General features: G+C 41.9%; 1 protein-coding gene across 1 annotated transcript in view; it reads right to left on the bottom strand.

Annotated features, from left to right (window-relative positions):
• LOC147725878 (putative E3 ubiquitin-protein ligase HERC1) overlaps positions 1-23523 on the bottom strand; it is a 1064842-nt gene that overhangs the window by 287753 nt on the left and 753566 nt on the right. Inside the window, exon 49 of the mRNA XM_086963380.1 lies at positions 5043-5173. Coding sequence (XP_086819506.1) covers positions 5043-5173 — 131 coding nt within the window. The remainder of the gene's footprint in view (positions 1-5042; positions 5174-23523) is intronic.

Genomic DNA, 23523 nt, shown 5'->3' with positions numbered 1-23523 from the left:
AGCTTGTATAGAGCGCTGCGAGTAAAACAGCAACAGCTGCTAGACACACTAAGGCCCAGATGGGAGGATGACTTAGGCATTTCCATTGCTGATAGGGACTGGGATGATATACTAAATAGAACACCCAAGATATCTCATAATGCATGCATTAAACTCAAACTATAATTGCTTCACATGAGTTGTACTTGACTCCCTAGCGCGTGATCCAATACTTCCAAGGGGCAGGTTCAGCATGCTCTAGATGTGGAGAGGAGAAAGTTCATATATTTCATATGTCCTTGGTGTGTCCTATCCTGACCTCTTTTTGGAGGGAATACTCCACACACTTAAAGCAATTTTAGAGAGGGAAATTCCACATACCCCGGTGCATTGTTTACTGGAGTAGTTTCCCCACACATCTAAAAGGAAAGTTACAAGAAGGTTTGAGGACTTCGCCTTTGTCTTTCCCAAAAGAGAGATAGCTTGGAATTGGAAGTCCACAGGGGGCCTCGGATCCCTCTATGAAGAAGAGAATTATTAAAATGGGTGAGCTGCGAAGGGAGGATACTCCTATGTGAAGCCCGGAGAGGTATAGGGAAGATTGAAGTAGCAAGAGCTTGGAGCACCATAGTAGATAGGTTATCCAACCCGGAACCAGATACACCTGGAGAATCTCCTACAGGTTCACAATGATTAGTATTGTTTAGAGATGTTCCGCCTTCCCTGTCCGGTATTGGATGCCCTCCAATGTTTACTGTGAGCTTATACCAGACTGTATGTGCTTGATGTCTTCTTATTTGTGGCGCTGGAATCACCTACTTGAACATGCCTGATAATATTGCCTTTGCACTACTGTACTGACTCATGGGGGTGGGGGAGGGAGTTAAATGTTTACTGTTTCACATCATTAGACATATGATTGACGACTGCAATGATTGTCTTGGTCAATAGGTGATAATCAATCAAATCTGTTTAAAAAAACACATGATGAGTAAATTCTTTCAGGGTCATTTCTGGGCCGTCTAGTGCCCAGCGGCCCGCTCGCGCTCTCAAGAAGGCAGTAGCGCATCGGCTATTGTCAATGGAGCTTCTTTGCTGTGGGGTGCAAGGCCAGGCTCAGCAGTGCTCCCACTCAACCTTCACTTCTCAGCTGCCTGAAGATTGACAGCCCCGAGGTGGACCAGTCAGTTCCACGAGGGGCCTTGCGATCAGCAGTTGTAAGATGGCACCATCCCTGAGGGACCATTACTAGGTGCCGTCCCACACAGGTCCACGCGATTACCAGCTGCGTCCATACCAGGGCGGACTGGACCGACATGGACTTCAGCAGCTAGGAAGATGCAGCCCAGCCCAGGTTATTCAGTAATTTGGCACCTGCGGTCCCACAAAGACTGGTCAGCAAATTGCAATCATGGTCATGACGGGGAACTCTGAGATCACGTTGTCACAAAGTCATGGAGGACACAGGTGTCAAAGAGCGACTCATCTGTTAGTTCCAGGCAGGAACTAACAGATGAGTCGCTCTTTGACATCTGTGTCCTCCTTCATCAGGTCTACTTCTTCGGGGTGCCTCACAGTCACCAGGGACGTGTTGAACCTCGCACCTTCCTGGTCAGTCTGTCCTTCTGAGGGTAGGCAGCCTCCGTCCCTCTCTCAGCAGTCAAAGAGGCATCTAGGTACTTCAGGACATGTGTGCAGCTTCTCCAGGAAGCAATCCAGACTTCAGGGGATTCCTTCTCACCCCGGGAGAAAGGCTGACGGCAGACACCAGCGCAGGTTGCACCAGAGCCTCTGTGGAGCACTTCCTTCAGCATTTACTTAGGAATTGAAGATAAAACCACCAGGTGGGTGGAGGGGGATTACACATTTATACACGACTGGTACAGGGTAGGTGTTGACCCACTGTCTCAAACGGCAGAATCGGTTTGGTTCAAGCTCACTCACACACCATGAATGTATCACACACACTACACACACCCACAGGAAAGGGATGGTAGAGTCACACACAACTAAGTATTGAAAACATCTGTAATGGATCAACAGCATAGATTGAAACTTATTCTACCAAGCACGCCCCAACCGAAGCAGAGGCAAAATATTGTAGATAAACATGGAAACGTTTCAGAGAGTGATTCAACCGTAAATGATATCACAGCAGTGAAACTCATGAAGTTATGCACCCACAAGAAACATTTGTAAAGTTACCTAATAAAGGTCCGTATCAGAATTGAACAACTACTCTCAGCACACCAAAGACAGGCACATATCCATGCCTACAACACATTCACTGTAACAGCATTACAAACGTCCTTGTACACACCACTCAACATCAAGAGCTCAGATCCCCATTTAAGGGTATTTAATATACCTGCAACTCTCAGAATGCAATTTATCTAATCAAGTACCCTGTGGAATGAGTTGATTAAGAGAAAGTGCAAGAAAATTCAAATTATACATAGGTGGATACAAATCCATTATTCACATTGCAAAAAAATATCCAGTCTACCTAGATAATGGCTTGACACAAACATGAGATCTACCAGATCAAATATCAAATATGTGACCGGAACGAAGCAACTTTATGAGGCAAGGCTATTGCAAGACACATTTTAAAATGTGATTTTTTTTCTGTACAAATTGGAAGCAAAGCTCTGAACGATAAATAGAGGTGGTTTTGATACAAATTAAGATATTTTATAGAAATAAATCTAGCAATATATGAACATTGTTTTCTTTTATTTTCCATGGGCCATTTGGTAAATTTAAACTTTATTGCTTTTCATAGGATCACTTAAAAATACTGGGATCACTAGCATTCCAAAGGAAGTCATTTATACAAATATATCATTTTGTTTATAAAAACAGATAAGAAGAAAGTTGTTTTTAAATTTACAAGATGGCGGCACATAAATATGAACTGCACAAATGCATCAACTATGTGCACTCATGATTAGTATGTTCACAACAATACTTTTGGTAAACTAAAGATTGTTATGTGAATGATAATACTTTTCTATTGATACCCTTTCTTAGAAGCTTTCATGTGGGTGATTGAATTTGGAAATGGATGTAACCTATTATGAACTGTTAAAACAACAACAAAATATTGTAATGGATCTTTCAAATGCTTGATGTTAATGGCTGCTTTGCTAGGAATGTCTTTGGTTTATTTCCTGAAGAAGGGTCTATCTTGAAACACGTATCACACATAATATCAAAGAAGACATAGGGCCTGAATTAGATCTCTATGGATGTGTTACTCCATCACAACGGTGACAGATAACCCGTCCACCGAAATCTAATTCCCATTATATACTATGGGAATTATAATTCGGCGGACAGGTTATCCATTACCATTGTGAAAGAGTAACAAGCAAACTGATTATTTTTGGCAATAGGTAGCACACTGAAACACTCAAGCATTGGAAGGCAGGTTGTGAGCAAATTCCTATTTTGCTAAAATGGTCTTCCTGAGATCCAATGCTAGCCTGAGTCTCCACCACACTAGCGGGGGATAAGGCTGTTCAGTGGGGATTAAAGCTGTAAATGCTTTTGATAGGCTGGAAGGGATCTGTTTTGCACTCAATTCTATGATTCTATTATATCACATCTGGTTTGATAGCTGTAACTTATGTGAACTAATCTCGAAGCCTGTGTTGAGGTCCTCTTGTTCTATGGTTACTGGTGAATGCCAGAATAAATGGTGTCTGTAATTGTTAATTATTTATGAGTGACTAAAAGTGTTGGAATCCTGAGAAGGATAAGAATTTGGTAGATTTTTTGCCAGGAACTGTAGGAGAGAAAGTAGGTGAGCAAACAATCTATACGGGGTCCTACATGGAGCACATGGATGTGTGACTTTTGTGTGGATGTCTTGACCATGGATACTTGTAGGTGGGCCTCCTATGAAAGTCTTCAGCGCTTGTTTTTACAGTAAATCAAAATGGACTAATGTCTTCCTTGTTTACACTATTGCCCATTGTGTACGGCATTGCTTGCCCGTCTGAACCTCAATATATGCATAGAACCAGGAAATGGTGTTTCTACTCTTTCCAAGAACACTGCATTAGACTTGACCACCCAAAAATGTGCATGGGGTGCCCTAATTTTGTGGATAGTCAGGTGGCATTCACACTATATTTGAGAATAAAATATGTTGCCTCTTATATAGTTTTCAACAATGAAGCCATAAAAGTCCATACGTTAAATGTATACATTAATCCATATCTTTAGAAGTATAACAACATCAATGGCTATTTTAGGAGCAATTGATTTTCTGTACCTATAAAAATGGAAGGCAAGGGTTTGATGAGGTACTGAATGGAATCCTCCTTATGTATGGTTTTGAACTTAAAAAACAATGCTCACTTTGTCCGAATGCTGTAATGTTTTGCACTGCTTAACTCAATAAAAATAAATTTGATTAAAAAAAAAAATGATAGCCACTTTGGGCTGAAGAAATGGAGAGAGGAAATCAGTGACACATTAAAATAGAACAAATTAGGTATCAGCCAGTTGAAGATTTTTCAAATGTCCTAAACCTGGAAGTCGTACTTTACACACAAATAAATCCATGGATGTTGTTGAATTTATGGATCATATGTTTGCAGGGTTTTGGAGTGTGTTGTACTTCCATTGAAAAGGCTTAACCCATGCTTCTTATGTGGGTTGTGTTAGCAGTCAGAAGAAACAATAAGGGTGAATGGTTTAGTGAGTACTCTTGCACTGTCACAGATCTAGAACAGCCTCCAACCAGCACTCTGTATGGTGGGACAAGTGGATGGGACGCGGGGCTTAACAAAGACACCATATGAACACAAATGTTGAGTTCCTGTGGACACCATAAGCTCATAGAATGATTCAGCTTTCCGTAGAAACAACCACACAGCGATTTACACATTTTAAGCATGACACACACTTGGTGAAGATTGGGTCAATATACACACAGCAAGAGACTTTGATTAGGAATTTACAATATTTACTAAGAGCATCTTAAACAAGATACACAACTTAAACATTTGAGGCACTGAGTAGGTAGTTGGCAAGTAAATGTATATCCTTACTGCGAAGGCACTGAAGGTTTCTGCATTCTCTCCCACATCAGGCTCTTTAGATCCAATCAGAATTTTCCCATCCACATATCCAGCCGCAAATGGGTCGGCTTCACTGAACCAGGCTACACTGAGGACTGCAACTGTGGAGAAGGGCATAGTGTGAGTAATAGGAAAGAGTAGAGCTGTGCAGGGGCTCAGGGACATTTCATATACATTCTTGTTTGATCCTGAGCTCATTCTAGGAAAGTTGGTTGGGTGCATTGAGGCTTCTCCCACAAGCCTTCTGCTCTCAGAGAGTGATGGCACAGAGTGACAGTACAATGCCCTTTTACAAGAATTAAAATGTGAAGCAATGATCCCTGCAAATACTCAAATCTGGTCTGCTTTGGTACCAAGTTGTGCCATTGGAAGTGCAGAGTTCAGTATGAGGTGGTATGGGTGTTCACTTGAGCTCGTTATTGCAAGCACAGAAGTAGAGTAACTAAACAACTGGACATCTGAAGCTGCACAGTAACACGTGAGATGTAGTTACCTATAAAGCATGTACAGGAATCACCACCCTATTGTGAATACACTTTTCATTCTTCAACATTCTCAGTGGGTTAACAGATCCTCTCACCTATTCTGCTAGACAACACCTCAGGCTGGGAACTTCCTTAGGTTCAACTGAATGATCAGGATGGTTTGTCCTGCAGGTATGACAATAGACTAATGGAGTGATTACGAGTTTGACGGTCTATAGGACTGCCAAACCTGTGGTGGCGCGGCGGCTACCACCGCACCTGTGATCCAACCACTGTATTTTGAGTTTGGTAGTTGCACCGATGCAGGCCTGCTGCAACTGTTGGGGCACTGCTGTTCCCCGGCAGTGTTGCAGCGGAGTGAGGTAGTAATATGCTGGTGGTGCTGTTGCAGTACTGCATATTACGAATTTTCTCACTGTCAGCCTTTTCATGGTGGTGAGCCTGCCATAAAAAGGCTGGCAGTGAGGGAACTAAGCGGGCCCTGCAGTGCCCCTTGGTGCCTCAGGCCATAAGGATGCATGCAGGTGTGCACATGTTGTGCCCCCGGAGTGCATGCACCCCCTTTCTTGAATGGTATGGGCTTCAAAGTCCATGCTGTGCAGGAACGGGCGTTGGCGCTCCCACTGCGGTTACCTTTTTCAAAAGCACTGCCATGGGACCATCAAAGGACCACCGAAAGTCAACGATAAAACTTGTAATCTGGCATAGACACTCACACATCCTTACAGACACCCATACAGATACTCTCACAACCACTCTTATACCCATAAACCCTCTCAAACATAGTCACAGACACTCTCACACCCATTCACATATCCTTATAGACACTCCTACACCCATAGAGACACTCTGACATCCAGCCACGCACACCGACACTATCACACCTACTCACAGACCCAAACAGACCCTCTCACATCCAGTGGCACACACAGACATTCGCACCGCCACTCTGACGCCCATACAGATAAACTCACACACCCAGATAGACACTCTTACATCCCCTAACTGAGTCACTTACAGAGGTACTCTAATATCCACTTTAAAACTGACATACTCACTCACACAGACACTTACACACCCAGTCCCATACATATACACAGAGTGTCACATCTACTCACACAGCTGTAGAACGGAATCATAAATGCCTTTTTGGTATTAAATGTATGCTTTTAGTTTGCGGATCCATGATAGATCCATGGAATTGAGAGAAAATGTTTGACAAAAGGGATTTAAACGTAAATGAACAAGTGCTTTTAAATTAGGGTGACTCTGAAAAGAAACTGTGTTTATTGTGTGTATATGATAAGTACACAGAAAATAGAATGCAGTCTTTCAAGTTGTTTCTAGGGAGAGGGAGTGGTCCACAGGAAAATCCAAGTCCATATCAGTTTTCACGTATTTTTTGTAGATAGAACACACTCAAAAAAACTCTGGACCTCTTGAGTTTTTTGAACAATAAAATCTTAGAAGGGGGTAATGAGTGTGTTTAGCAAAAGTTATTGATATCCTTAGGCTAAATCCTTACTCGTGTAGTCAGAGTCAAGAGTCCATATTGTGTAGAAAAGTTGCTCTTTATTAATTTAGATAAAAACATGAACAGCCGACACGTGTTTCGCCCCGTGGCGATTTGCGCCGGGGCTTTTTCAAGGCTGTAAGAGATCAGAATTACATATATAAGCACAAGTGGTTTAAAAGGACTAGCCTTTGACCCCAATACCAGTGAGATGGAAATGAGAAAGAAAAGATAAGCGGTGCGAGATATAAAGACAATAGTATTGTTTCATAGTTTAGGTTTCTGATTTGAGATCTGTGGAAAGGTGAACCCCGGTGACAATTTAGGAACATAAGGGAGAGTGGATGCATGAGAGCCAGGACCCATCACCTCTGGGATTTTAATGTGTGAGTGTTTTTTAGAGTTTTGTATGTAAATCATAAGTGTGGTTAGTCAGGCTATTGACAGAGGGTGGAATTCAAAATGATCAAATTGAACAGGTTAGGCAGAATAGTGTAGTTCCAAGTGATTGAGATAACATGCCAGAGAGATGTAAAGCGAAAGAAAGGACTTTACAATTACTGCTGCATACCTATTTACAATATGGTTTGTTCCTTACAGTTCTTCATAATTTGTTCTACTTTCCAAACCAGAATCCGTTTTTTTCAAAAATGTGAATCTGTTAATACAACATGTGCATTTTTAGAAAGTTTTTTTACGCTATATACATTAGATTCCATTTAAGTATGTTTCTTTATCTAACAAGGGTTCAAATTCTAAGGTACAAAACATTGCCGCAACCGTCTCATTACTTTCTCTCCACAATACTCGTAATACAAGCCATTATCCATATTCTAGCGTGTTTAACATTTGTAAGGCATGTATAGTTAAGACACAGTGCGCAGCGATTTTTACAATTAAGTCAAGGGGATGGACCTAGTGAAATAAGTCATCTTTGTTCTTGCATTCTGAAGTTTGTAGCACTCAGTCAAGCGAAGGGGGACATGGTTTTTGTAAGTCTAAAAACAGTGAGTTGTTGGTTGGGAATGGTTTTTTAGAGTCTGGCATGTAAAATCCAGTATGTGGTGTTGTTTAAACTATTGCGCTTGCAAGGTAATAAAATGCCGGCGAGTAGTCTTAGTACGGAGGAGAAATGGTCCGATATTTTGGCAAGGTGGGGTAGCGCGGACACAGCGGGATTATAACACAAAGAGGGTTGTCCATTGCCACGATTATACCACTTACTTGTAAGGGTAAAATCCCTAAATTGCGTCGACGGTGGCCTGCTGGATGTATCTTCCGATGATAACATTCACATATTGGAGTTCTGGACTTTTTGGTACCGTCCAGAGGTGTCAGGGACAACACCCAAAGACCCCGGAGTTCTACCTGTCTCGGTGCACGAATAAACAGAAACACGGGCTTCTCGATGGTGGCGTCAAAGACCAAAGGTTTATTACTGCAGGGACACAGAAGTCACAGATACTACACACGGGCAGAATCTAGGAGACTGTTCAAATTGTACAAAGTGAGTTGCTCCTTAAATACTAAATTTTCAGCTTGGGGCAAATTCTTTACATGTTAGTACATTTTTAAACCTTTGTGTCCTAAACAATAAATATTTGGCGTTACACAAGAATCGTCAACAATATCTGATGTCAAAACATTACGAACGAGGGGTTCCCACTGTTCCATCATAATCCCATGTCAACTTTTCATTCAAGAGCCGGACCGCCTCATCGTAAATTTCGTTACCTCCCCCTAATAAAGGCCCAGAAGGAAAGGAGCAGAGCCAGGTGCAGAAGATAGAAAAGCAGGATAGGAGATGTTTGTGGGTCGTAAATGGGCAAGGCTACCAGCTTCGGCCGCCTAATCATGATCAGGCCAAAGAACACGAGAACCAGTATAGCAGGACTGGCCTCAGGCTGGGGAGGCAGCTTCTGCCGAGTCATGCGGCCACAGCGTTTTCTGACCTAAAGTGCACGTGTCATTTGCAAGGTGAATCGCCGGCTAAAGCTTACGTGTCCTTGAGTGAAAGAGGTCACTGCATGTCCATTGACTATGTGAGGGCAAGAATACAAAATGGCTGCCGTAATCTAAGATGGATGCCATGGGTAGATCAGAAATGTGCTTATAACAGGAGTGCTCTTGCTCGTAGCGTAGCGAAAACACCAGGATATGCTAAATGGATCATTTGCGGTTCACTGATACCGAAATTATGAGTTTACGACAATGTTGAAAACACGGGTTCAAATCGTCACAGAACCTCAATATGAACGAACCAACACAAAAACATGATTAACTATCAGATAATATTAAGTTTACCTAATCTAGAACATATACCCTGTAATTCCCTCTCTTCGGTACAAGAAATAAAGTAAATAAACACTTCCCGAGCATAAAAATACGGACCCTGCCTTCCGGGTCAATCTCTTCTCTTCCAGTTAAAAAGAGGCAATATTCAGATACACACAGAACGCGAAAGCGGAAGATACATCCAGCAGGCCACCGACGACGCAACTTAGGGATTTTACCCTTACAAGTAAGTGGTATAATCGTGGCAATGGACAACCCTCTTTGTGTTATAATCCCGCTGTGTCCGCGCAACCCCACCTTGCCAAAATATCGGACCATTTCTCCTCCGTACTAAGACTACTCGGCGGCATTTTATTACCTTGCAAGCACAATAGTTTAAACAACACCACATACTGGATTTTACATGCCAGACTCTAAAAAGCCATTCCCAACCAACAACTCGCTGTTTTTAGACTTAAAAAAACCATGTCCCCCTTCGCTTGACTGAGTGCTACAAACTTCAGAATGCAAGAACAAAGATGACTTATTTCACTAGGTCCATCCCCTTGACTTAATTGTAAAAATCGCTGCGCACTGTGTCTTAACTATACATGCCTTACAAATGTTAAACAAGCTAGAATATGGATAATGGCTTGTATTACGAGTATTGTGGAGAGAAAGTAATGAGACGGTTGCGGCAATGTTTTGTACCTTAGAATTTGAACCCTTTTTAGATAAAGAAACATACTTAAATGGAATCTAATGTATATAGCATAAAAAAACTTTCTAAAAATGCACATGTTGTATTAACAGATTCACATTTTTGCGGATTCTGGTTTGGAAAGTAGAACAAATTATGAAGAACTGTAAGGAACAAACCATATTGTAAATAGGTATGCAGCAGTAATTGTAAAGTCCTTTCTTTCGCTTTACATCTCTCTGGCATGTTATCTCAATCACTTGGAACTACACTATTCTGCCTAACCTGTTCAATTTGATCATTTTGAATTCCACCCTCTGTCAATAGCCTGACTAACCACACTTATGATTTACATACAAAACTCTAAAAAACACTCACGCATTAAAATCACAGAGGTGATGGGTCCTGGCTCTCATGCATTCACTCTCCCTTATGTTCCTAAATTGTCACCGGGGTTCACCTTACCACAGATCTCAAATCAGAAACCTAAACTATGAAACAATACTATCGTCTTTATATCTCGCACCGCTTATCTTTTCTTTCTCATTTCCATCTCACTGGTATTGGGGTCAAAGGCTAGTCCTTTTAAACCACTTGTGCTTATGTATGTAACTCTGATCTCTTACAGCCTTGAAAAAGCCCAGGCGCAAATCGCCACAGGGGGCGAAACACGTGTCGGCTGTTCATGTTTTTATCTAAATTAATAAAGAGCAACTTTTCTACACAATATGGACTCTTGACTCTGACTACACGAGTAAGGATTTAGCCTAAGGATATCAAGAACTTTTGCTAAACACACTCATTACCCCCTTCTAAGTCTTTCAAGTTGTTCAGGAATACCGTGGTGTATATCTCTGTCAAATGAACTCCATCAGTTCTGTAGATGCAGTCCATGTCAAAGCGTAGGCTGCTGTTGAAGGTAGAGCCCAATCTATGGTATCTGACAAATGTAGAAGCAGTTGTATTAACATGTTTCCTGGCTTTCTCTATCTGTGGACAGAATTTGTTTGACTTCTTTCATTTCTGCCTTTGTCAAATACTGGAGAACACCAAGGCAGTGTGAGGAAAAAATGTGTCATTGAGCAAAGGTAACCTTCATTAGGAATTCCATTCCTACCCCAGAAAGTGTGCCCGGGTCATTTCCACCACAGTTAAAAAATAGGAGGTCTGGATGTTGGCAATCCATTATGGTTTCAACCAATGGAAGTGATTGATGCCACTTTAATTCTCTCATGCCAACCCAAGCAATATCCGCAGTAGGCTGACCCAGGCCCCTGTCAATGCCACTCTTTATAGCACACTCTGGCTCAAAACACAAAGCGGTGACCCACAATACACACTCTAACCACTTTGAAGTCATTGAACAGTAGCACACAGGAGAAGGCTGCTAGTAAATGAGACAGACTTGAAAAAGAAGACAGTTAAAAAGCAGCCTAGCAACTAAAATGAAAAAAAAAAATCTGATTGGATGGTGTAAATATGCAAGTGGCTAAAACTAGGATCAGATATTGAAATAAAAGTAAGTTGATGTGTGATTGGCTTTGCAGATATTACCAAAAAGCAATGGTATTTGGGATATGGTTTTAATTCCAAACACTCAACAACACCTGCTACAGTTGGTTTAGGACTTAACATGCGACTCTCAGAACCAAATTTCTAAGGAGGATTACTGTTTAAAAAGTGGTATACGGTATTGTTTCTACATGGATCGTCAGTGTTTCATCATTCAGACTACCAAGGGTTGTGTCTTCAAAACGGGCTCTAAAATTCAACTGTGGTTTATATCAGTTAGTATTATTGTACCACTGTTAGACCTGTAAGCCCTAGGGTGGTCTTTCCCTACTTTTTTCCCCCTTGCCTCATTTTTCCCACCTTCTTTTTGTTGGCCCTTAGGTCTTCGGGCACCTTTTCATGGCTAATCCATGTTAGGGTGCAGGTGCTCTCTACTCCAAACATGGCTGCCACTGGCCCCTGCTACTGCAGCGTGGTCTTTTAGTGTAGCACTTTAGTTGCCAGGAGCTGGCTGGGACCCCATACATTGTTGCAATACCAGCCTGCCATCCCCTGTCCATAGGTAGAGTGGGGAAGCTCCTGGAACCTTCCAGAAGAAAGGCGGATCCTATTTTTGCCGCCATAGAGAGTGGTCACCTGACCTAGGCCTATATAAGTAAGGGAGGGAACTTTTTCTAGTCAGTTGGGGCATCACTGACATGGGGAACACCACGCAGGAGATTTAGGCGGGAGGGCCTAATCAGGGACTTATGCCACTGGGAGTGACAGGATTTAGGTTCTGCCTCTTAAGCTGAGTGAGGTAGCCTAGACTAGCCCCCTGATCTGGCCCAGCGGTAGGGAAACCCAGGGACCATCTTCAGTGACCTGAGGAAACTTATCCAGCCTCCAACTCAAGCCCCCCCTTCAAGAAACCACCTCATACGGGCGCAGAACCATCCAAGTGCCGAGACGACTACTTACCCTTCCCACAGAGACTGCTGGGGGATCGACCAGGTACTGGACTGTGCTGCCCTGCGCACTCCCTGCCTTCATCTGGGCCCATCTTGCCCTGCCTGTCTCCCCCTGACTGACTTGCTCTGCTTCCATCCTGCCTGCATTATTTGCAGTATAACTTGACAAGCGCTGTACTCTGTTCCCCTGCCAAGCGCTGTGTCAGAGACTACCTGTCCTGTCAGAAACTACCGAAGTTACCTCCCAAGCGTTGGATTGCCCCGTGTGAGCGCTGATTGACACTGATTGACACTGCCCTGTAGCGCTGGGAAGTTCCCCCGGCGCTAGGCCCCCAGAAGATCGCCGTATCGCCCTTTCAAGCGCTCACCTGGCTCAGCGCCAAGCGCTGTACTTTGCCCCCCTGAGGCGCCGGAGGAGACCTCCTCACGATCGCGGCACCAGCGCCGCACTCTCGACACCCCCGAGGCGCTTCCAGCCGCCAACGCTGCTGCCTGCCCTCGCGCTGTGTCCCGCGGCCCCAGCGGAGCCTACGCCGTCATTTGGCCCCTTCGGCGGCCCCCGTATGCCAGGAGAGGGCCGCCGCACCAAGTACCTCAGGCCGCGCTAGGCCTGAAGCCTCCCAGGCCCACATCACGTGAGCGGGAGCGCCACCGCGTTATCGGCCGCGCCCCCACCCCAGCTGCGCAGCCATTGGCTGCCACCACCGAGCCCTTCTGACACGGCCAGGCGCCTGGATGAAGCTGTGACTCGACGCGGAGGTGGAGCCCTGGAGCAGAAGAGCCCCCTCCGACTTGCCCCCACCTTCTACTGCCTCGCCCCCGGCGCCGGTGCTCTGTGTCGGCTCCCTGCACCGCGCCGGGCCGAGTGAGGCCCCCAGTCGGGCAGAAGCCCCGCCTGCCTTCTAGAACCGTCGCAAGGGCCCCGGAGGGCCGAAGATCACAGGTAACCCCTGGGGAGGAGGGCGGAAGGCCGGACAAGGCCCTGAGTTCGCCCCTCCCCTGGGGAGTATTGAGATTGGGCCCCGTTGGCCCCAAGGAGCCTCAGATAAACCCACAGATGCCTCAATACCGGGTGACTATGCATGCCTGAAGCCAGGCTTATACTAAAGTAACTGGGCAAGCCTGATTACCTGTTTGAAGCCTGCTGATGAGGCGGTATGATATTTCCCTGTACTGAATTTCTTGCAGGGGCAGGCTTCTACGAATCCTGATGGGGTTATGTTCTGATACTAATTGATTCACTCCCTTGATATTTCGACGACCTGAGTTCTGGTATTGAACTGTTGGTATTATTTTAAGATGAAATGCTTTAACGAAATGCTTTAACGAAATGCTTTAATGAAATGCTTTAATGCAATGCTTTAATGAAATGCTTTAATGAAATGCTTTAATGAAATGCTCATGAATTGATTGCCTTAATCTAAAGCCTATATAAAAGACATTGATTTTCAATCACAAGTACTGGTGTGGTCTCCATTATTGCGCCCACTTCTTGTCTCAGTGGATGAGTGTGTTATGTAGCTGCTTTACACGTAAGCCCCTGGTTGCCAACCTGCTCGAGCCAAGCTACCCCCCGGGGAACTGGTGGTCCCAGTTCTTACAACCACTTTTAAAATTACACGAGTAATTTTTAAGATATGTTTCTTTCGATTAGTTAAGTAACTATAGGTGAAAGAATTGATTAAATATTTGTGGCGAATGCAATGCATAATGTCACTTATTGATAGTGACATACTATGTAGTTCTGTTTTTTTCTACATTCTGTATGATTGTTTTTCCCCACTGTTCAAGGATGAATATTTATACAGTACAGTGTTTATGATGTACAAGAATGAAAGCTGAGAACAGTAAAACAGGAAAAATTAAATGATTACATTAAATGTATGAATGCTTTACGGTGTTACAGCTGTGTAATGGTTTATTAGTAACATGAGCATTTGTACTGCAGAAACTTGAACTTTACTGTGCAAGCTTAGAACACGTAAAAATTGCTTTTATGTTTGCTTTATCTCTTTTTTCGCAGATCAATAGAACCATTTCAGGTCCTTATGAAGGTGACTAATTACTTCTTCAAGCTTTATAATACATCCAATAAGACACATTGACATACATGGCTGTATGCACTGCGAAACTGAAGTATGCACTCATGCAGATACTAACATAGCCAGGCACACACTGATGCATACACTGATATACCTAAGCACACTCTCATACATACACTCAGACAACGATGGACACAGTGATACAGATACTGACACACCTTGGCACACACTTATGCATACATTGACAAACACAGGCACACACTCGTTCATACAGTGAGACTCCATTAGACACACTTATACATACGCTGACAAACCCATGCACACACGTATTCAAATACTAAGACACCAAGTCACACACACATACATTCACTGAGACACCCAACGATGGACACAGTGATACAGGTACTGACACACCTTGGCACACACATATGCATACATTGATAACACAGGCACACACTCATTCATACAGTGAGACTCCATTAGACACACTTATACATATGCTGACACACCCATGCATACATGTATTCAAATACTAAGACATCAATTCACACACACATACATTCACTGATACACCCAACAACGCGTTGATGCATTCACTGAGACACTCAGGAACATATTAATTCATACACTGAGACAACCAAGGACACACTCATACATTCACTGGCACACCTAAGCACAGTCTGATGCATACACTGAGACAACCACAGACATAGTGATAAGACACACCCTGGCACACACTTATAAATACTTTGACATAAACAGTCACACACTCTTTCAGACACTGAGACACATTGGAACACACTTATACATACTTTTGTCACATCCATGCACACTCATTTTTATATACTGAGACATCCAGGGACACACACATGCATTCACTAACACACCCAGGGACACACTTTTGCATACTTTGACATTCCCTGTAGTGTAGTTCCTATATTCCCAATAGGCTCTGCGCATTGGAATAATATATCCTATAGATTAGACGTTGTACTGAGGTCGACTAGGTCTCTATCGAATATACTAAACTTAATAGTGAGTGTGCCAGCTAACTCAGAGGTCACTAGAAACGTTCTCGAATACACAAAAAGGGATTCGTTTCTGACAGCTGCATAAACAAGACAACCTTGTTTACCAACAATAGGAAATATATCTTTAGAGTCGCAGAAACAATAGATAAGTATTTATTTCACTCAGTCAATCGTGCATGCTTAGTTTCTACATAGTTGCAGAGAAATAGAGAGACAGGTGTTTTCAATAAAAAGGGTTTATTGAACAGTTTTCTATCTCATGCAAGAGAAGTGAACTGCTACAATCGTTATGCAAACTGCAAAGTATAATGCGTACAGCGAGAACAATATTTATAAAATAATACTGTAAGAGTATTGTATGGTTTCTAAGCCATATAAAAATACATACATAAATACATAGACTAAAAATACTTAACTGGTGCTTCTAAAATATGCCTACCCCAGTGTACCTAACCTAAGTCTAGTACGAGGGAAGAAGTAAGTATTGTGTAGTATAGGTTTAGTTTTCTTTGCCAAGAATCTATCCAAGATGTCTTTACGTTCTAATCAGCTCAATACCTGAGTTTAGAATGAAGGAGGTCTGGTATCTCTGTAGCGGACTCGATTTCCCAACACCACGCAAGGGGAGCTTGGAAACACTGGAGCTGGATTCTCGGCAGGAGAAGAGACAGCTTCTTGATCAGTGCGTCCGCTGGGAGGTTGGCTTCCTTCGGCACTTGCTGTAGTGAGTTACGTCGGGCAAGTAGATAGTTGAACTGCTCTTAATCACCCTGTCTTGCTAGAGCAAGTGGAGGTATATTTATACCTTGAAGGTGTCTAGGAATGCCATAGTTTGACGTAAAGTCTGGCATAATAACGTCAGGAAAGAACCCCTAGGGAATAGTTGTTCTTTGCAAAGTACATGAGTTCTTGGACAAATCAATATTCAAGCAAGGGGAAGTTCCCTTACTGCTTAAGTCGATTTTCCAAGAAATCTTTGTGACGTTTGGTACGGTTGAAGTAGCCATGCCTGTATTTGGTCTGCATGGACTATGTCTAAATAAGGGCTTGATTTCTATGCCTATATAAGGGCAATGTGAATTGTACCTAAATAAGGGCTTGAATCTGGAAAATTCACTTGGAGCCTAAAACGCCACACAACATCCCAGTCACACATTCATACACTGAGACACCCAGGCATAAACGTACTCATACACTGACACACCCATGTGCACACTAACTCATATGACACCCAAGGACACACACATACTTTCACTGAAACACCCAGGCACACTCTGATGTAAATGCACTGAGACACCTAGGGACATGATCATACATATACGAACACACCCAAGTGTACATTGACGCATACACTGAGAGACTCAAAGAGATACTCATACACATACTGACACACCTAACCACACAGTGATGCATACACTGACCCATCCAGGCACACCCTCATTCATACACTGAGACACCCAGGTACACAGTCATACATACAATGACTCACCCAGGCACACACTCATACACTAGCGCACACAGTTATACACCATATATACAATAAAGGAACAGAAGGACAAACACAGCTCTTTTTTGAATAGTTGGTGCTGTTCTAAAAAAAATAGTTTCATTAATGTATCCAAAAAACAGATACACAACTGTTGTAATACAATGAGAATGAAAACCAAAAGATTTTCTAACTGATAGCTAGATCAAACAAATTTGGATGATATAATTAAAAAAATAATTAGCCTGGATGATTGTTCAGTGCATTCAAATATTGTGCCAGAGATGTGGTATTGAAGCTAACTGGCATTTGGCATCACAAGCAGTGAGTAGTCATGTGCCCTAAATTAAGATACACAGCTTGCACTGTTATTGTAGCTGAGGTGGAGGGTGCTGGCAGTGTTGCTTCTGATGCTGAAGGTCAAGCAATGGTTTCTCTCTCTCATGGATCCTTTTCTGAAATTATTTTTCATGCATTATTCTTATTCGGTCCTTGAGACAGTTCTTTGCCGCAGATCGTACACTTGACTATTCTGTCTGTCACCTTCTTCTCACCAGAAGGAATGAGAAAGAACTTCCATATCTCACTCTATTTTATAGGTCTTGCATCCTGTTCCTCTTACTCCTCCACAACTGCAGGATCTTCTTGCTCCCCAGATGGGTTAGCTGGAGCCATTTCTATGAACCAACACTTCATGGCATAGGGAAAGCTCAAAAAACAGCCGACAGCAAAATCCAAGTGCTGCTCCCTTACTGTTCAACAAAAATTTAGCAGGTGTTGGGTGGGGTTTCATTCAAAAACAGGCGTGATTCCTATGTGGCCAATGAAATGAGCAGGTTTTGGTATGTCTTTGAGCGAGCCCGTGGCTGAGTAAAAAATGTAAACCATATGGGTAATTGTATATAAAAATATGTACTCCAAAGCAATTGATCTTAAATAAGTCTACACTAACTTTACATAGAAAAATACTGAACTAAATATGTAGAAAACATTTTTTTACATTTTCAGTGATTCAGCAAATCGTGAATCGGGTATAGATTGTGATCATGTGAGTGGAGTGGGAAACCATAGAGTTTTTGCGGCCTAGTCTTAACTTCGGTTCCGCATAGGAAACACGGTTCCAAAAATTTTTTGAAAAAAATATATAAAAAATATTTTAAAATTCAATACATATTGCTCACGAAAAAATTTAGAAATGTTCTATTCATTTAAAAAACAAAGGTTCCTTAAAATAATATTTTTTAATAAAAAAGATACAAACTATAAATGTTTTTTCTTTACAATTTTCAATAAATTAAAAAAATAAAAACAAAATCCCTGAAAAATGAAAACAATATAAACATCTTATAATACATCCATAATATCTTAAAACAAACATTAAAAGTTCTCTAAAAAAATATGAATTCATGATACTTCCAAGACATGAACTTAGAAAAAGCTAAGAAATGTTCTGAAAAATTCAAGGTTTAGATAGTCGTTATACTTGAGAAAATAAAATTTGAAAAACCGTAGAAAATCACTGAACAAAACAAAGGCTACAGGGACATTAAAGTTAGGATATAGAATTACACAGATGTAATAATTAAGCTAAGATTTCACACGCACAAAACCATAGAAATTCAGCAGTTCTAGTTACCTGAGCTGACTATAACTTACGCCCCCGCCATGCACTGCTTATGACGCATGTCACATCACTCATGACATGGTCAGTACATCACTGATGACATCTCAAATTACCTGCAGCACCAGCCGGTCACAGCACTCTTCTGCACCGGAAGGCCTACTCCTGACTCCGTTAGGCCCGGGACAAAGGAGCAGCCACAGCGTACCATTGGGCTCAATCTCACCCTCCTTCAACTGCCAAATTATCAGGCCACAGGATGTCACTTGCCCCTGCCAATAATTAGCATAGGGTATATAGGATTCAGTAGGATTAAGTCAGACGTGGCAGGAGCTGAGCTTGGTTCCATTCTGTTGGCCATCTTGCTAGGCCACGCCCCCGTTTTCACAAACATACTTTACAAATCCCCCTACCCTTTTCCCCTATAAAACCATACATTTTAACACTTCCAAAACTATCTAATGAAATATAGTGAAAAACAACCTTATAGACAATTATATTTTTGTAATCGATGTTAAAAACATTACTGAAATATACTAACACTGAGATATACTCATCGTTGATATTGATGTCCAGGATATTTTTTACATCATAATAGTCCTGCAATAAGTTTTGAATCACCATATATTTTTCCAAACACCAATATTTAAAGTGTTATATTTATCTTGAACATTAATTCATGGGTTTTCTGAAAATACAAGACCTTGGAAGACATGAGGGTGACATTTTTTGCAGGTGGCTATTGCTAGATCCATGGAAGCATTGATCCTAATTGAGAAATACACCTGTGGAACCGATGGTGCAAAAATAGTTTGGAAGGGCATATTTGTCCGTAAATTATGTTTTACTGCCATGCTTTTGTGAATATGGTCTCTAGTATTAATTAATATTATGTGAATAAACTCATTGCAGGCAGGCCCTTGCCTATTTTCTACCTAAAGCTCTCAGAAGTGAGAATAGTAGTGGAATAAAGTCTTAATAACATAAAATATAGATATATTCAAGTATACGATATCTTTAGGAGGCAAAACATGATGGTACTACACAAACTGTGTTTTTAACAACGTTATGGAGTATGTATTTTTAGGTAAATGAGATGATTTGTTTTTATTCATAAAGTCCGCTGAGATTAGGATTTGAATCTAACTTGAGATCAATACAGATGCGTCAAGTATAAAATGAGTACTGTAAATTAAGGTAAGTGATAAACTATGTTAATATAAAAGTGTATTATTAATACACAATAGATAAAAAATACAAATATAAATGAAAAGAAAAGTAGCTCTCAGATATGATATATATTTTGCTCATATTGTGAATACAAAGTAGCATCATTGAACACAAGTACTTAATAATTATATTAGTAAAGGGATCAAAGTTTAGGGAATCCAAGTCAAGCACAGCTGGGTACCTCCCTGGGGGAAATAGCCATTACAACGCAACTAAAACAACGCACTACCATTACGACGAAACTTTTACAACGCAGGATCCATTACAATGCATGCCATTACAACGCATGCCATTACAACGCAGCTGCTATTACCACGCATGCCATTACAACGTAAGTATGGGTAAGTATTTAATTAAATTTTAACCCCTACACCATGTATGTATAGGCATTTATATAGCGCACTACTTACCCGTAGGGTCCCAAGGCGCTTCGACCGCTGCGAAACCCTTCCTGGCTTCCCTGAGAGATAGTCCCTTAATGGGTATCTCCAGGGTGAGACCAGGCATCCCCGGCGGTCTGGTGGGGCCGTTACTGAAGATGAGGCAAGCTAATGCCCAGAGTTGCCGAGTGTGATCACTGATCAGAGTGGGCACCGAGGCGAGAGAATTATTGAGTCCGCTGACCCTGGTCCAGAAACCTGCCGCACCGGGAATCGAACCCTGGTCCCGGGCCGTCCTCTGCTCTCGGGTCTGCCGCCTCTAACCAGTGAGCCACACTACCCTATTATTACGCCCCCCTGGAGTTAGAATAGTAATTTTAACCACTACACTATCCAACACTTACCCTACTATTACACCCCCCTGGGGGTAGAATAATAATTTCAGCCCCTACACTATCCAACACTTACACAACTATTACATTCCCATTAATTAAAAAAAAAAAAATACTTACCCATACTTACGTTGTAATGGCATATGTTGTAATGGCATGCGTTTTAATGGATCTTGCGTTGTAAAAGTTTTGTTGTAATGGTATGCGCTGTGAATGTGTGTGTTGTAACGTCATACATCCCTCCCTGGACACTAGCCAGGGCAACAGCAATACCTGAGAAATCAAAATGTAATATGGCCCGGCTACTTACATTACAAACTGTCTAATGCATTATTGAGAGGTTAATTTAGGAAGAAGAGTAGATGGGTGTTATAGTAGGCAGAAATAAGGGCATAGGTATAGATTCTGAATGTTTCCACAAACTATATGTATAAAGAAATTAGTCAGGAAATAGGTGCACACAGGAAAAGCTCTTACATACAGCATTTAAAGGAGCAGATTTTTTAATTTTTAAAAATATATTCAAAGTATACCCCTGTTTCTACTGTCAGGTCTTACCAGAGACATTCAGAGTGACAGTGGAAATTCACAAACCACAAAGGGTGATCAGTAATTCAAATTCAAATTCAATTTCAAAAAAGCTTTATTTCGATATACACAGTAATATCATAAAAGCATACATTGTTAAAAAACATACATTGTTAAAAACAGATATAAGTCACAGGATGCCAGTGCGATTCCATTTTAGAAGGATCAAACATTTTAGGAAGAACAGGGGTATTATCAAAAAAGTGACAAGTGCATTTTTATAAAATCAAGAATCAAGAATAAAAATGGTCTTTAAAATATTATGCATTTAAAAAGTTTCTAAAATACGTAAATACATTTGATATATTACATCGAGTTCCTAAACTTTACCAAAAGTTTCAAAAATGTAGCTAGGGAGTGTACCACTTCCATATTTTCCAGCCGTTGTAGTCTAAGGAAAGCATTTCTACAAGACCGGAGGCCCCACTCCTTAAGTATTGGTTTAAGTAGGATCTTTCTTGGAACCTGATAAAATTTACAGAATAAAATGCAATGCAAATTAGTTTGGGGAGCGAGATCATCACAGGGGCAGGGCGGCATTTCTCTTGACCAGTCATTACAGGCTGGGAAAGTAATTAAACGATAAAAAGATCCCAATCTAAATCTTGCAAGAAGCATTCTAGTATAGCAATTAATGTCACTTGCAAGGTACAATTGCAGGCCTTGTTCCGTTGTAATTTGTTGATAAGCTAACACTGATTTTTTAAGTTTTTCAGTGGACCATCTTTTATTTGCTAGGTGGTCCATAGCCAATTTACGTAGCATTTTCCTCTGCATTATTTCCAAACTAGATGGATTCTTAAAAAACTCAGGGTGGCCAATCTCGGTCAACATTTTTTCCACAAAAGACAGCCATTTGATTTGCTTTACACCATCAAGGTGTAGGCAATCAGATATTATGTTGCGATTAAAGACTGTCTCTGGGGTTAGCCACAACTTATGCCATAACAAGATGGGCTCAGTCATTATTATATCGGAGATGTAGGGGAGACCCAGTTCTATGTGTACAAAATAGCTAGCTGTAGATTTGGGAACCCCCAGGAGGTATCTGAGAAAGCAGTTTTCGGTTTGTTGAATTGAAATTGAAGTATCAATCCCCCAGATACCAGAACCATAGGTGGCCGTAGATGCACATTTCGCCTTGTATATTACAACCAACTCCTTAACGGGTCTATCCCCAATTTTAACCGCAAAGTTCTGCAAAACTCCGATCGCCCTAGAAAAAGCTAGTTTGCTGGCTTTAATTGCTGTGTGCCAGGAACACTTCCTGTAAAAAGAAATCCCGAGATAGGGAAATTGATCTATAGTCTCTATCTTTCTACCCTCAATAAAAATGGGACAAGGTGTTTTCTTTGTTCCTTGTCGGCAAGATATGGAAAAGGCTTTTGATATATTAACCATAAGTCCCTTTTCGCTCATAAAAAGTGTAAACTTTGAGACAACCCTTTGTAAGCCCAGCCTGGTTTGAGACATAATGGCGGCGTCGTCCGCATACAAAAGGATGGGGACGGGGTGGGCCTGGGCTGAGGGGTAATCATTTTGAAAGCTCTTCAGGTGGTCGCCAATAGCGTTTATATAGAGGGAGAAGAGTAGGGGGGGCTAAGATGCACCCCTGTTTCACCCCCCTCTTGATGGAAAATCTTGACGAGCACTACCCTCGTTGTCCAAAGCGCACCCTTGCCCCAGCATCCCTGTATAATTCCTTGATGAAATTGAGGATTGACAGGTCCAAACCCAGGTCCTCGAGTGTGGACCATAACTGATTGTGATCAAGGCTGAACTCAAATCAATAAAAGTAATGAAAAGGTTCCCTTTCTTAGCTTCGGTGTACTTAGAAATTAAAAAATATAAATTTCGGCTCTGCTCAACCGTTCCCATGCCAGGGCGAAAGCCATACTGGAAAATCGATAGAATGTTGGCATCCTCAGTCCCTTGTTGCACACGCTTTAAGATGATACGGCCAGCTACCGTCATTAAGGCGTCAAGGAGGGAAATTGGACGATAGCAGGATGGATCGTGTCTGTCCCCTTTTTTAAATATAGGAACAACTATTGCTTCTGACCACGTTGCAATAAATCCATGGGTGTTTGCACAATTCATCACGATGGTTAGTAAAGGGGCCCAAAGATCGATTTCAGCTTTAAAAACATCAATTGGTATCGCATCCGGGCCCGGTGCCTTGCCTGAAGGGCTCTCTCTTATGGCTTGAGTGACCTCCTCGCAGGTAAAAACAATATCCAACAGGAG

Source organism: Lissotriton vulgaris, chromosome 3_1, assembly GCF_964263255.1.
Source record: "Lissotriton vulgaris chromosome 3_1, aLisVul1.2, whole genome shotgun sequence".
NCBI classification, from domain to species: domain Eukaryota; kingdom Metazoa; phylum Chordata; class Amphibia; order Caudata; family Salamandridae; genus Lissotriton; species Lissotriton vulgaris.
Note: the sequence above shows the minus strand (reverse complement) of the source record. Positions and strands in the feature narration are given on the sequence as shown.